Below are 16,862 nucleotides of genomic sequence, written 5' to 3'. Positions count from 1 at the left end.
TCTAATTATTTTCTCCACTCCTGCCTGTCATGGTTTTACTAACTATAAATGACTATCTTGATAGCAGAACTCCATGTGGTCAATCCAGAATAAGACTATAGTGCCATTATTTATCAGAAGAGAGTCCACGGAAGAAAATCTAAGGAGAAGCTTGAAAGGCTGCCCTTATGTCCCTGCTCTACAAATAATATATGATGTATGGGACCCTTCCTTGTAACTACTTGTAACTGCCCCTTAGCAACCCAATGGCTTTCTACCTTATATGTTGAATCTACGTTTCACCAGTGCTTAAGTTTGACCAGATCCTATGCTCTGTGCTTTGTTCCACATTTTGCATCCCCTTTAGACTCCTGCTGTTACCAGGGCACACAAACATTAGTACCTGGATGACTGGGGTGGGGATAGTCATGATTTCAAAGAAGGAACCAGAGAACTGATGGTGTATTTCTGCTACTTTCTAGAATTAATTATTTTATTCCACTGAATTGGCTGTGAGAGTAAGGAAGAAAAAGAAGAACATTGCTGAGGAGCACCTTGAGACCACCTGCAGCCAAAGTTCTACTTGAGGCCCACCCTCAGCCAGAGGGAAGACATTTGGCAGAATGTGAGGAATCACATCCCTGCACATCATGGTTTCTGATGCTTGTCTTTCCCCTTTTTTCATTCCTATTACCCTGGATGTTGTAACTTCGTCTCTCAGAGAACTGACATAACGTACTCTCACATCAATAATCTGCATGAAACCAGCAATCTATGAGAGACATAAGCACACAAGAAAATCAGCAAGGTGACATCTTTAGCACTGCTCCTACAAAATGTCATCTCCATTAGATATATGAGCTATCCACTTTGTCTTTGTCTCTTATCTTGCATCAGTAAACACATCAGGATCACCATTTTGCTGTGGTAATAGTTTCTGAATGCTTAACCTAAAGGAAAAAATGTTGGTGCCATCAAGACATTTACTTCACTGTGGTGGTGTCAGGGTGTGATCAACTCACCTATCAAACGACGAAATACTCCACACCATTTCAAAACCACAAGTCTAGTCAGCCAATTGTAAAATGATTGAATTACTGGGTAAAATTAATTAATTAAACCATTGGTATTGTGGAATAAGACAACAGAGCCAAAGAAATTCATGTTATTCCTCTATAGACATCTATGTAGCAACCCACGAGCCCCTTTATTTCTTCAAGATTGAAAATTTCCTTAACTAAGTAGAGGTTGTAGAAACTGACTCATTAGACAATTAATCTCCCACAACCAGAGGAGAATTTCTAACTGAGAATAATGGAAAAATCTATATTCTTCCAGCCACAACTCTCGCTGAAATCTGTTGCAGCTCACATTATACTGTGGATCTGAATGGCACACAAAGGTCCACATTCTCAAAGCTTGATACAGAGAAAATTGGAAGCTGCAATGTACTTAGAGAAATCCTAGGGAAATCATTTCTCCTAAAAAAGTATATTTCTAAGATCTTGGATTATAACCTATCCAAAAAGAAGTGATTAAGTATTTAAAATTTTACTAACTATAAAATATTAATATCTTTACATATGCTATTTTATTTAAATCTTCAAGGTGGACACTCTCACCACCATTTTCTAAATAGGAAACTGAGGTCTATAGAAATTATTTTCTCAAGTGGCAGAGTCAAGTTTTCAATCCAGGTCTAAATCCTGTATTTGTACTGAAATGGTTATGGAATCTATGCTAGAATACTGGTTGAGCCACTTAATTACTTAATCTGGGCTTTGGTTTCCTCATCTATAAAATGGAGCTAACAGCACCTAACAGCTTCTCTCCATCTCAGCACTATGGGCATCATGCACTAAATAATTCTTTGCTGAAAAGATTGTCCTATGCTACATAGGATGTTCAGCAACCTCCCTGGCCTCTGCCCACTAGATGCCAGTAGCTTGGCCCCATAATTGTGACAACCAAATATGGCTACAGACATTGCTACATATTCCCTGGAGAGTAAAATCACTCTGGTTGAGAACTACTGGTATCAATTAAAAGACAGTTGTGAAGAGTCCATCAGTTACTATATACAAAGAGTCTAGAAGATGATGATGGTAAAGATGGAGGAGGAGGGGGTGGAGGAAAACACTTGCTTTGGACTAAATTGTACTTATGGTTTATTCAGGCCTGATTGGGTGGGTATAATTGAAAAAACTCACTTAAGACTTGATAAGAAAATAAAATTTTAAAAAGTTGGTAAGTTTCTAGTTTTTAAGATTATTTCAGGAAAATTTCCATAAACCTTTTTCTTTTTTATTAGGTAAAAATGTTTTACATATAAGCTTATATATTAAACATCCAAGTAAATATTTGCTTAGTATAATGTTGGTACACATCAACATAGAACTAATACCATATTGAGATCTATGTCCAGATTTGAATAGATGGAACATCCATCACTTAAAAGAATATCACAAATACTATTTTTTCCTTTGTCAGACTAATTAACCCTGAAATGAATTTATACTTGAGAACATTCAGTCATGGATTAATATATTTACTAATTAATGTTACAACTATGATTAGCATGTTGAGATTATCAATGAAATCAAATTGCAGAATATATCTTACCTAAAGTCTTAACAGGATCAGAATAATCAGAATCAGTAAATTGTCCCATAATATTTGTGGCTCTAAATTTAAATCTACGAAATAAAAAAAATAAAAACCAAAAATTTGCATGGTATATGACTTTTTTCTATGAGTAATTTAACAAATAGCAATGAAAAATACACATTTTTATTCAAGAGAAAATGTATTTATAAGATGTAAACTTGGAAATCAATTGCCATCAGAACAATATGTCTTATCTTTATGTGAGATGAATAATTATCCTGCACATAAGAGAGTAATTAAAAGTTTGGCCAGACTCATGAGTAGTCAGCAGGTTAAAGAGATGAAGTAGATTACATCCCTCATAGATTTATTTGGATGAAATTATTTCATGTCTGTGTGAAAGTGTGTTACACAAACATACTTTACAAATATAAAGTTTAATAACTGTTATACCTCAACTACTTTTGAAAATACCAATGACCTAGATTTAGAATGGTCATACAGAACTTATTTTGTTCACATGTTAACAAAACGCTTCTTAATTCTGTGTGTGCACAGAGTATTTTCACTTTCTATGTTTTTATGACATAAGAAACAGAAAATGGTTACAGAATGGGTGATTTTAACATCTTCAGAGATAACTGAAATTTACCTTATTTAAAAATTATAGACATCTAAGCATTTTAAAGTACAAAACCAACTTACATTAATAAGTTTCAGTTTATAATTTAATCTCTACTCTTCTCAAATTCTTATGACTTTATTGATTATATGAAGAGTCTGTTTTGGAAAAATATGCAAAATAAATAATATTTGAATAAATATTAAATTTTGTGGTATAACATTTTCATAACTGCCTATTATGATGACTAAATTTTAGGCAATAGATTAGTAACCAAAGTAACTGTACTTATTAAGAGATGATAGAGCATTCTGTTTTTTTCAAATTCCTGACTTCTTTATTTTTCTAATGTTAGCTTAGAATGTTTATGAAGAATTTAATAATGCTTTAACTAGCAGGCAAACATGAAATTAGCTGTATTTTCCAAATTTGGTAGTAAAAATTATATTTTGGAAATTAAATAATTTAAGATTAAAAAATTAGTCTTATGACAAAAGTAACACAATCAATTTAACAGGAGACATGTGATTAATTTAGCAAAGCATTTAATAAAGCCAGAATATCAGCAGTGGTATTTAATACATTAGATTATCATGATCTACAAAATGACAACTATTAAAGTGAATTATAAATATTTCAGTCACTAATTGAGAGGTTTAATAATACAAAGAGGAGAAAATTATTGCTATAACTCTGGTAAACTGAAGCTGTCGTCAACTAAAAGACTAGGAGAGTGTTTCTAAAAACCCATAAATTAGCACGTGTTGCAAAATAATGAGTGAAAAGCACAAAATATTATGTTAGTCACATTATCCTTTACAGAAAGAATTCAATTCTCCTACCCATGTTCTCCAATTACATGTTTTTCATATTGTCCTTATGTCACTTATCATATCAAATCATAATTACTTTTAAGCTTGCCTACTTTCCCTATAGAACTGTACTTTTAGGGAATGTAAGGACAGTGTCTTGTTGATCTTTACCATGTATCAGGTCATGATACATTATGGATGCCTAGTGCTTACTGGAAAGATGAAAGGATGGGTAGATGGATGAATAAAAGATGTCGCCTTGCTTGCTACCATGATGCATTAGTAAACATCAACTATACTTACAAGTATTGCTTTTTTGGTTTCAGAGGTCCATTGCAAATTCTGTCTTCACTGCCAGGAATCATGCATGCATTATCAGCACCAATGATGTAGATTTCTTCATTGCCACTGAACTTTGCCTTTCCTTCCGTACATGGGGGATTAGGAAAGCCTTCGTTTGTAAAATACGGCCTTGGTTTATTAAAATATGCATCATACCACTTTGTTACATTTCCATCATGCTGAGCTATTTTCAGAAAAAAAGGATAAAATTACAAGTAATATATGAAGGTATTTTCACATTTCTGAAGAGCATTTGTATAATTGCATGAGGAAAATCTGGATGCAACATCTGTCACTCTGTGAACCACCAGGGATGATTCAGCTGATCTACCTGGATAAACAGGTAGATCACACATCACACATGATTCTTTAGGCTTTATTGTGGAGGATGACTTCTCAGAGACAGAAAGAACATCCCTTGGTCAAGGATAACTCTCCTGTTCATACCTCCAAAGAAGCAATCAAGACTCTATTTTGTCAAAATCAAGCAATCCAACCAGTATACGGAATGAATAAATAAATCACATATTTTAACTATGCCTTGTCTTATTTTTGTCAAGTATTTTAGGTACAAATTAATGATTAGTATAATTAATGATAATATTAACACTGTACTAAGCTCAACAGTTGTGTGATAATGGGTAGTCAACCTTATATTACTAATTTTGAACTGAAACTTCTTTAGCATTCAACAATTCATACTCTACAGTTTAACAAGGTAAGTTGACAGTTGATGATACCCCCTGCTTCTGTTACAAGCACTTGTACATTTTTGATTGGTCCATGATCATCATTGTAGTAACATATTGGCATTCTGATTGTAATTGTTGTTGAAGTCACAAGCAGTTTTCCTGTGGCATCATAAATAGGGGTTGGTTTGGTTTTTGGTCGTGCTGGAGCTTTAAACAAAGAAGAAATATCACTGCAATTGATTTTTTGTTTCTGAAGAGAAGAAAAAAAATTTAAATTCTCATTTCATGCAGGTGATTTATAGGTAAAATGATGACAAACAAATAACAAATGAAACAGTTTTGTTTGACTGCAACAGATATTTAGCAATTATTATCTCTTGATGCTTTAATTATGTATTTCATACTGGCTTGAGATAATGGGGCTCAGGTGTGATTTTTAGGTGTCTGACTCCTCTTCACATATTAAAAAAATTCAAATTATATATGTTCTCACACCATTACCAATTTTTGTAAGTGTATTAAATCATACTAATATTTTAGTGGGTTTGTTCTTTTACTTCCTTTAGCTGATTCATCAATTTCTATCCTAGTCATAATAGCATCCCTCCCACAGTTTATCCATGCCAAACATTTGGATGATATACTCCCATATTTTTCTCCATGTTCACACAATCATATAAAATACATAAAGTCATACATAATGGATTATTCTCACTCTTTGATTTTTTAATGGGGCTATGTTATGTATTATAATCACTCCACATTTTGCTTTTTTCACTTAAATGACTTATATAAGTCTTTCCAAGTCACCAAGTATGGGGCTAACTCATTCTTCTTAGTGACTATGTTGTATATATCATGGTGTGACAACATCATATTTATTCAGTCATTCAGTTAGTAATGGGAATTCAATTTTCCTTCTGGTTTTCAACATTTGCCACAATAACCAGCCTTATATATTTAGCCTTATGTACTAATCCTTTTATTTCTGTGGAATAGATTTCCAAGAAGAGAATTTCTGGAACAAAAGATATAAATATTTTTAACTTTAATAGATATTACCAGAATAATTTCTGAAAGTGCCACAATAATTCACATTTTACTGCCAATGCATACAAATATCTCCAAAATCATTATCTGTAGGAGTTCTGCTTGTTTCATTTAATCTCATTGCTATATGCATATACCAGCTGTTTGAAACACAGCAAGTTGCTTAATCAAACTTCAATTTCCATATTTATTAAATCTTTTTAAAAGCTTCTCAATAATGCCATAAAATTGGCAATACCATTTCCATTTTGTAGATGAGGAAATGGCCTTATGTCACATAGCTGTAAAAGGGAAATATCAAGATTTGAATCAAATCTTTTTGGCTTGATCCTTTAGCTCACTCCTCTGAGATGTAAAGGCTATAATAATATTAGATGTGTAGGAATTTATTGGAGAAAATATCCATGAAGAGTCAAGGAACAGGGAACAGGAGTAGGTGGCAAGAGCCTTTAGAGCACAGATCACAGGTCTGATACCTGCGTGAGAGAAGAAGAAAGGAAGGATTCAGCAAGAAGATCCTCAGATTTCAGGGAGTTCTGAGAAACTTTCAGGCAGGCCACTGGGGAGTCCCCAAGAAAAGATTTCCAGTTAGAGGAATCTGGCACTGGATATGATTACCCAACTGTATATTATGTGTCAAATGCAAATTTAATGAGACTACTATTAATTCAATGTCACTCCATGTCACCAAAAACAATCATGCATATTACTGGAGAAAAATATTTCTCTGGCACCTCCCCACTACCACCAGTACTCACATATTTTTTTCTAGACAACTGATTATGAGTCTATCTGTCCTATCTAAGGAGTGGAAAGTCAGAACTAATCATCTCTACCTGGGGTTGATCAAAGCAATAGACATAGCAAGTTTTGCTAAAGAATTAATATAATGCTTCTATTGTTACCTGCATACTTACCTGTCTGCCACTGAATAACAAAGAAATTAAGATGGTATGACATAAGCTCTTTTTGATGAAGTCATTTGGCAAAACAGCTGATGTTTCTGAAGAGCTTATGCATTTGCACATTCCAAGTAGTTTGGAATTGAAAGCAACTCTTAATACTTTTAAATAATATTACAATTATATAAACTACCATTGATGAAAAGATAAAACTTATCAGCTTCATCTTACAGTGAACATTTCTTATTCTTAATAATACTAGTTTCCAGGCACTGTCCTAAGCGTTTTTCAAAGATTATCACTTTTAATCTTCACAACAATCTGGGAGGTAGGAACTAGCATTATCTGCATTTTACAAGCTTATAGAGGTTAAGACACTTGCCTAACGTCAAGCAGATATCAAATGGCCAATCCAGGATTCAGTCTCAGCAGTTTGACCCTAGACTCAGTCTAGAGCTAGCACATTTGATCACTCTGCTCTGCTGTGCTTACCAAAGACTAAGAAAAGTTACTTTTTGCTTCAGAAAGAGAAGTGTTCTATTAGAGGTCCAAACGCTTCAGTTTTTTAATCTCTCTGCAGGTTTTATTATAGATTTTTAGAGAGATAGCACAATTGGATATATGTTTTCAGTCAGGAAGAGAAAGTATCCCGAATAACTGGCTAGCCCTAAATTCTTCTTAACAATCTTTTTTGGTTTTCATGGATTGTTTTGCGTGAGTGAGGCAGCCTTCAATTTTAATTATATTTTCTATAAACAATACCTGTCAGAATTATGAATTGATAGATCTACTTTACAGTCAGAATCATAAAGTTGAATATATGGTAGTTCAGTAAACACTATCTGATTAGCTAAAAAGAATTTTACTTTTGAGATAAAAGATCAGTCAAGGAATTTAATTAAAACTAGTCCAACTCTAGCCATGGGTAATTTAACAATGAATTTTCAATAAAATTATAAAACATAATAACAGACTATAAAATTTGTCTCAGAAAACTTTAAATTTAGAGGGAAAGAAATATAAGATAAATAGCAGGTGGGCATTCTCTTTCTTTAAGATGGTAATTTGCATTATCATTTAGACATTTTAAGTATAGTTTTAATAGGCAGGCTTTATTACTTAATGTATGCTTATTATTGCATATGCATCATTTATAAGCTTGACTACATTCTTAACTCTGATAATAGAATTCAATTATAATTACTCTTTGATTAAGACAACAGTATTTCACAGGAAGGCAGCTCATGTATGTACCTTTAATGTCCATGGTTATTCTCATCTGAACCTTTGGCCCTGCACCAGCACTATTAATTGCATAAATCTAAAAGAAAAAGAGAAACATCTTGTTACTATTTTTATTATGGTCATATGTAATTTTAAAATGATTCTACATTGGGGCGCCTGGGTGGTTCAGTCGTTAAGCGTCTGCCTTTGGCTCAGGTCATGATCCCAGGGTCCTGGGATCGAGCCCCACATCGGGCTCCCTGCTCAGCGGGAAGCCTGCTTCTCCCTCTCCCACTCCCCCTGCTTGTGTTCCCTCTCTTGCTGTCGCTCTCTCTGTGTCAAATAAATAAAATCTTTAAGTAAAATAAAATAAAATGATTCCACTTTTAAAAATAACTGCATATAGCCTATTTATCACATTTTTCTTGCACTTACTCAAATGAATACAGTATGTGTAGGAAGAACATTAATAGTAAAGTAGTTCTTAAAGCTGATTTTAAGTATAGAGTCCCGAGAACAAAGGCTGAGTGACTTAAACAGCCCTATCATAGCGACCAGGAAAGGATGTGGCTTCAATTTGAACCCGTAGGAGGAGCAGACACAGAAAAGCCACTATGTCTACACTCCTTCATCTACTCTCACATCTGCTCCTTCCCTCTGTAGCTTGGTAACTCTGGCTTTCTTTAAATCCATATTCAAGACCCTCTTTTTTTCCCTTCTCTGAAATGAAATCCTATTCCTTCAACCTCCTTGTTTTCCTGTATTAAATCATCCCTCTGAAAGTTGGCCTTTACGCCCTTCTTCACCCCTGCCCCAAAGTATCTGACAGTAAAACCTGCGTAATGCAGCATATACACATAAAACATTTCTGTTTGTATAGACAGAGGGTGATTCACACAAATGTGAATCCTTTCAATTCATTTTATGCCTAAGAAACTGTAGATAGAGAATCTTCTTTTATTTATTTTATTTTGCTCTATAAAACAAAGACTATATTCTTGCCCAGTTTCATTCACAAACACAATTCAGAATATGTTTATTGGAACTAATTAATTTGTTTTCTATACTTCACACTATAGATACTTTGAGAATGTTTTTACTGAATTTAAATTATAATAATATATATGATGCAGTGGGAATGGTAAATAAACTAAGCCTAAAAAATGTGGTTAAAAAATATCTAAAGGAAATATTTATTGGAGTTTGTAAATTTAAGAAAAGAAGTATTGGGAAGGCTGGGTGGCTCAGTTGGTTAAGCATCTGCCTTCAGCTCAGGCTCAGGTCATGACCCCAGGGTCCTGGGATTGAGCCCTGTATGGGCTCCCTGATCAGTGGGGAGACTGCTTCTCCCTTTCCCTCTGCCCCCCCGCCCCCTCCCACTAGAGCTCACTCTCTTTCTCTTTCAAATGAATAAATAAAATCTTTTTAAAAAGTATTAAAAATGGAAAGCAAAATTATGGTGTGCTTCATTATTTTTACTTCTTTGTAGTACAGCCTAACATTTAAGTGAGATAATAAATGAAGAGTTAGGTGAGCTACTCAAATTGTGTTGTACAAAGAAGTCACTTGTAAACCTGTTGAATGAAGATATGCAGGTTTTGATTCAGTAGGTTGGGATGGATGTGAAAATTATATATTTCTAATAAACTCCCAGGTGTTGAAGAGCTACAAATTGCACTTTCTCAACAGTAAGTTAGAGAATTTTTTTTACTGTTCTTTAAATTATGAATTAGTTCTACTTTGTTTCCTATTTTTTCCTCTTGTTCCAAAAGGCAAAACTGATGGAGCACTCACAACTTCCCATAACTATAATTCTTTAATCCTTACAAAAATCCTATAAAGAAGTCATTATTCCTATTATTGTTTTTCCTTTTTTTTTTGTTTCAAGTTTTTATTTAAATTCCAGTTGGTTAACATACAGTGTACAGTTTCAGGAGCAGAATTTACTGTTTTTTTTTGATAAAAAAACTGAGGTACAGATTTGAGGCAAATGCCCAGAAACGAATCGCAGAGTCAGGATTTGAACTCAGATTAGTTCATCCTCATAACCACCCTCCCTATTCTAATAGACCTTCCACAACGGTGGTCCATTTAATGGGATGTGCAACAAGAATCTTAGCAGGACAGATATATATATAAAATAAGATATATAGTGAGTGAAGGAAGAAATGAAGATATGTAGATATATAGATATAATATAGAGAAAAACATATGTACATATGAATACAAATTATTAATAACAGTGTTCTGATCATTACACAATAATCATAAAGAACTGGTAGGAAGATTAATTACTAAGCTACCTGAAGTTGGGGTGAATTCTATGTTGCTTAAAAGATGATATTCTGACCCATATAATTCTATTTGAAAATTTTAAGACATATTACAAAAAAGCATTTTTGAAATACATTATGTGTATGTCTGTATGTATATAAACACACATGGATAATTTAGAATTAGGATGTAAAATATTTAGCTTTAGTAATTATTACGTGAAGGGCATGTGAATTTCAAACATGTAAATAGTTACTTCTGCCCTTTGCCTTTGAAATTTGCTTTTCCATTTTCCATTTATAATCACACATAAACAGCTTCCCTTTAGGTAGAATTCTCTCTTTACATATCACTACTCTCTTGCTTTTAACATGCATTTTCTTTCCCCTTTATTTTATTTATGGATTTCTACTATTGTTGTGAAAACTTTTTTGTTACCTAAATATTTTCATTGTGCTTGCTGTATTATAATAGGAAATAAGCAATTTCATTTCTCTAAATGTTATTTTCTGTTGGCATGTCTTACACAATCCCACAAAAAGATATGAGAAATCTAGTGTGCACCTAAGCTGCAGTATTTTTGAATGCTGAGTTTGTAAACTGACTTTGTAAAATAGGTGAATAATTAAACACTATGAATGCTTACACTGATATTATATGTATGTCCACCTTTTAGTCCTTCTAACATCGCAATGACGGATGTGTCAGTTTGCTGGATAATACTGAGGTTGTGAATCTGGACAGCAGTAGGATCATCTTCTCGGTAAACTAAAGCTTGGTATACTTGGATATTTCCATTGGGTTGAGAAGGAGGAAGAAATGTTAACTGAAATTTTGTAACTTCGTCTGGTATCTTCTGAAATGTCATATTGTTAGGTGGATCCTTGGGGACTAAAATGAAATATTAAACAATTAATTTGATAAAATTTACATTCCTCTTCTTAAAAATCTCCATATAAAATTTATTTGTGTCAAATTTCTGTTTATAAAATGTGTTACACAAATTATTTAAACCATATATGTTATGGAAACAAGCAAAATGGCTGATACATGTAGGTCACAGAAATCATAATGGTGATCCAGTTAGTTTGGTTATTTATTTATTTTGACTTCTACATGGGTTTGCTTTTATATAGAATGCATTTCCATGACTTTTTGTATTGCTTATTTAAAGATAATAAAGACACACAGGAATTTGTAGAAGTGGTACATACAGTCCCCTAGAACATTCCCCCAGGTTTTACCAGTGGTGACAACTTACCTAACTGTAGTTTAATATCAAACCTGGATATTGACCTTAGTAAAATACTGTTAGATAACAGATCTTATTCAGATTTCACCATTTTTTCATGCTTTCATAAATGTGTGTGCAGTTCTATGCAATTTTATTCCATGTAAAGATTCCTGCAAATCATCACCAGAAATAACTATAAAACTATTCCATTTCCATAAAGAAACTTCCCTGGCTATACTCTTGTATTTGTACTCTATGCATCCCCACAACACTAACCATTGTCCTTCATAGTTCTATCACTTTAAGAAAAACAATAGCATAATGCTTAAGTTCAATCAGGGTTGTTGTATGTATCAATGGTTCATTCTTTTTTTATTACTGAGTGGTGTTCCATTTTGTGGGTACGCCTAAGTTTGTTTAATCAAAGAAAAACATTTGGGTTGTTTCCAGTTTTTTTGTTATTACTAATAAACTTGCTATTAACATTCATTTATAGCTGTTTGTGTGAACATAAATTTTTAATTCTCTGTGATAGTTGCCCAAGAATATGATTGTTAGGTAATGTGCTCTAAGTGCATGTTTAGTTTTTTATTGTTATGTTAATCACCATACATTACATCATGCCAAACTATTTTTCAGTGTGGCTATACCCTTTTGCATTCCCACTAACAATGTATGAGAGATCCAGTCTCTGTATCTTTGCCAGCATTTGGCATCATCACTATTTTATAATTATTATTTTATCTGTTCTAGTAGATGCATAGTGAGATCTCATTGTGGTTCTAATTTGCATTTCCTTAATAGCTAATGATGCTGAAAATCTATCTTATCATGAGTTTATTTGCCCATTGTATCTTCTCCATGATGAAATGTCTAGTCATGTCTTTTGCCAATTTCTAATTGAATTTTTTTAAGTGTTGAGTTTTGAGAGTTCTTTATATATTCTAGATATCCCATTTTATTTTTGATAAATAAAAATTAGCCTCATATACAAAAGTTAAGTATCAGTAAATTATCATCAAAAATGATACACGTGAGGATAAAATTAATTTATGAATATAGGAACTAGTTCTTACTGTACTACATAGTGTTCTTTATATAAATGATTGATTACATGAATATATCTATTTTGATCAAACTGAAATGGATATATCTTCCATACGAAGTGAAGGAATTTCCATGAAGAAGGCTGCTAATATTTGGCTGTCAAAGGTTCAGATGCTCAAGCTTTAGTATCTTTATTTATTATTTATTATCTTGCAAGCAAACAAAAAAGTAAATAAATAAGAGTGAGAAAAAAAGAGGGGAGCCTGGGTGGCTCAGCAGTTGAGCATCTGCCTTCATCTCAGGTCATGATACCAGCGTCCTGGGATCGAGCCCTGCTTCGGGCTCCCTGCTTGGTGGGAGGCCTGCTTCTGCCTCTCCCTCACCCCCTGCTTTTGTTCCCTCTCTCGCTGTGTCTCTCTCTGTCAAATAAATAAATAAAATCTTAAAAAAAAGAAAAAAGAGAAACAGATAAATATGTTATAGTGCCAAATATCACATATTAACTGGAAAAATTCATAGCTAAAGTGAAAGTTAAATTGGCTCAACACATTTTTTCACATTTGCTGTTATACATTTCTATGATATAAAAAAATATATTTTCTTTTAATAAGAACTTTCTCTAAAAATCAGATAAGGTTTAAGTTTGGATAAGTGAAATAATTCTCTGAATGCTGGAAAGAATTTCCTATTCTCCAAATATATTTAGTTTTACCTCCAAAATTCTACTCTTAGAGATTTAGTAATAATTTATTTAACCATGATATCTTTGTGAGAGGTGGTAGCACATTAAGATGTGACAACCAGTGCTTTATGGTATGAGTGTGAATAAATTCAGCAGCATCTTTCCTCACAGGTAGGATGTGAGAGAAATGCAAAAAGTATAAGAAAATAAATATCTGGGCTATATGTAGCAGCAAAATGGAAACAAATGAAATTTTAGGGTGCTGAGGATAAGATGTTATCTTTATAGAGTATATAACATAATGAAAAGACGAGCTAAAAACATGTTTTACCTCCTATACTTACCTTACAGATAGCAACAAATAAACTATAGCAACACATCCCTTCATGTGCTCTTTCCAAAGATATATCTGGTGGCAAAGAACATCAGGAGTCTGAAGGAGGATAGGGCAAGCAAGTTTGGGAAGCTGACTTTCCACACTTAATTCCTATTGGTTACAAACTTAATTCATTCAGACCCTGTTTGTAAGAACCTGAGGAAATCTGTATGGGTTCTGACATTTATTAAATAGGTTATATAATAAAAGATGTCATTTGATTAGGTGAGAAGAACAGATATGGTATGCATGACCTGGATTCTAATTTTGAATTCCAGATTATATAATGATAGAGTATTATTACTTTAGTGTGCATTTTAAACCATGGACAGAAATAATTAAAATGGGGTTTTACATGAAGCATTATTGACCATAGACCATTTGAAAAATCATCTCTGAGGCAAGGTAGCTCAAATTTCTGAAATAGTTAGTGCTTAAATAAATACAAAAAATACAATTAGGACATTATTATGAACTAATTTGTTTCTCTATTTCCAAGAATTGATTATTCTACATAATTCCACTTTGCCTAAAAAATGTAAATAGAAAACTTCACTTTTGTCAGCTATGATGAATCACTGAATTTTCTATTTTATATACTTTAAAAATTTCTTGTAATGCATACCCTTTTTAGGGGGTGGTGTGAGAAATTCTAAGAAAGACACTTAAATCTCAGTCAATTTTTAACAGTGATGGAAAATATGCCTTACCTGATTCTAAAGTAGTAACAATCACTTCAGCACTTGACTTTCCTTCTACATATGCAGCACTTATGTTTCCAGTGAATGCTGTGATCACCACAGAATACCTTGTGAATATTTTCAAATCTTTAACTTCTATGGTCTTATTTTCCTCATTTGACTTGATGAAGGACATATTAAATTCATCACTATCTACCTATAGGAAAAAAATAGCTAGTAATTAAAGGAAGTCACAAAATCGCCAAAACATAATACTACAAAGCTACATGTGGTATATTTATCTAGCCAAGATTTAAACTATTTTTTTTTTGCAGTCATATTGTCCTGGGAAATCTAAAGTGCCACTTTAACAATCTATGTAAAAGCAATTATTTCAACTGAGAGTAAAAGAAAAAAAATCACCCAACCAACCACAATCAATCAACCCATCCAATGAACAAGCAAGTATTATCTCTGTCAATGAAACTCTACTTTCTACTGTGATGTTTTATAGGAGAAAGAATACAGGTTTTGGTAATCAAACATTAAAGGTTCAAATCCCAACTTGGTCCTGTAGCGTTTGACAAATCACTTATGTTCTCTGTGTCTTACTTTCTGTGTATGTAAAGCTAGAGTAATAATATCTATTTATAGTGTTTGGTGAGATTTAGAAAAATAGATCTGAAGTAGCTGGCACAGAGATTTTTTTTGACCATGACCTACAAAAAGGAAAACACATTTTGTAACATAACTCAGGATATGTGTGTATTTATACTCATGTATATATATATATATATATATATATATATATATATATATACATACACACACATACATACACTTCTTTATAACTTAAAAACAATTTTCAGAAATGCAACTTCTTTGGGTGTTGAGTTTAATAAGTTTCTTTATAGATTTTGGGTACTAGCCCTTTATCTGATATGTCATTTGCAAACCATGAGAGACGATGGACTCTGAGAAACAAACTGAGGGTTCTAGAGGGGAGGGAGGTGGGGGGATGGGTTAGCCTGGTGATGGGTATTAAAGAGGGCACGTACTGCGTGGAGCACTGGGTGTTATATGCAAAAAATGAATCATGGAACACTACATCAAAAACTAATGATGCAATGTATGGTGATTAACATAACATAAAAAAAAGAAATACAACCTCTTTCTGAAATGCATTTGGCATTTTCTTCTCTTTTAAATTTTATTCCAGCTCATTTAAAAAATTTTGGTCATGACTGTAGTTTGAAAAACTCCCATCTAGCACTATGCATGGCACTGGATAAGGACTCAATTAATTGTGAATGTTATAATTATTAGATGTGCACAAATGAGCATCCTTAGGTGTATTAAACATAGTCATACAGTGTGTTCAAACAAAGTGTGCCTTTGATGAAGAGTCTGGCCCATTCACTGAAGGGATTAAACATAGCTAAAGTTTCTAGCAATACAAAGAAGGATTTTTCCTGAGATGAACATCAGAAAATTTGAAATCCTACAATGCATGCTACTCTCTGGTATCTGAATTGAAACACTTAAAACCAGATTGTATACACTGTTCACACTACTAAGCTCATTTTCAACTTGACCCTCCCTTGTACCTTTGAAAGATTTCTTGTTCAAAATAGTCTTCAAATGCCCTTTTCTAAGCACTTTTTGAACTGAAAAAAGATGTTGCTATGAGAAACACAGCAAAAGGCTGATAAATAACATACATATTGCAAAGTCAAATAGATTGTTCCCACCTTAGAGCATTGAAGGCAGTTGCCTCCTTTCTTTAAAGTGGCAGAAAAACAAATCAGCATAGGAATACTATTGATCAAGTGCATGTTCTCACTGGTAGAAAGTGTGTGATTCAGTTAGCTGTCAGCATTTAAACATCACATAAAAATCTAGCTTACTAAATTTTCCTTAAGACTAGGCTTATATTCATGCTGGGTAATAATTATCTAGAGATGAGTGATAGTTGACTTCTACAATGGGGCATGAGTGTCCAGTTCATCACTGCTTCACCCAACTGGGTGAAGTTTATGTTACTTGACTGACCTCTATACCTCTTTGAATTCTGATTTTAGAGAGTTGTGAATTCCTCAACATTCCATAGTTATTTAGTAGCTGAGATAGAATTTGCTCTCAAGTCTTTCAAGAATCCAGAACTCTCTACACTACTACACTGGGCCTGATCTTATAAAGTAAAATTAAATGATTTTAATGTCTTCCATTAAAATAGTACATACCTAATGTTGAGTAGTAAAAATATGATGTAACATGCCTGTGATCTACTATATCTTAAAAAGTATTTAATAAAATCCAAAAAGAATGTTGGGTCCTCA

At 33.1% G+C, this 16,862-nt stretch overlaps 1 protein-coding gene across 1 annotated transcript in view; it reads right to left on the bottom strand.

The window, feature by feature from the left end:
- Nucleotides 1-16,862, bottom strand: part of PTPRQ (protein tyrosine phosphatase receptor type Q) — a 188,802-nt gene that overhangs the window by 48,586 nt on the left and 123,354 nt on the right. Inside the window, exons 28-33 of the mRNA XM_028105499.2 lie at nt 14,554-14,740; nt 11,151-11,395; nt 8,261-8,327; nt 5,103-5,261; nt 4,324-4,546; nt 2,602-2,675 (exon numbers count right to left, since the gene is read on the bottom strand). Coding sequence (XP_027961300.2) covers nt 2,602-2,675; nt 4,324-4,546; nt 5,103-5,261; nt 8,261-8,327; nt 11,151-11,395; nt 14,554-14,740 — 955 coding nt within the window. The remainder of the gene's footprint in view (nt 1-2,601; nt 2,676-4,323; nt 4,547-5,102; nt 5,262-8,260; nt 8,328-11,150; nt 11,396-14,553; nt 14,741-16,862) is intronic.

The sequence above is a fragment of the Eumetopias jubatus genome, unplaced genomic scaffold (genome assembly GCF_037043125.1).
Source record: "Eumetopias jubatus isolate StellerSeaLion01/CBP00866 unplaced genomic scaffold, mEumJub1_p1.0 scaffold_8, whole genome shotgun sequence".
NCBI lineage: Eukaryota > Metazoa > Chordata > Mammalia > Carnivora > Otariidae > Eumetopias > Eumetopias jubatus.
Note: the sequence above shows the minus strand (reverse complement) of the source record. Positions and strands in the feature narration are given on the sequence as shown.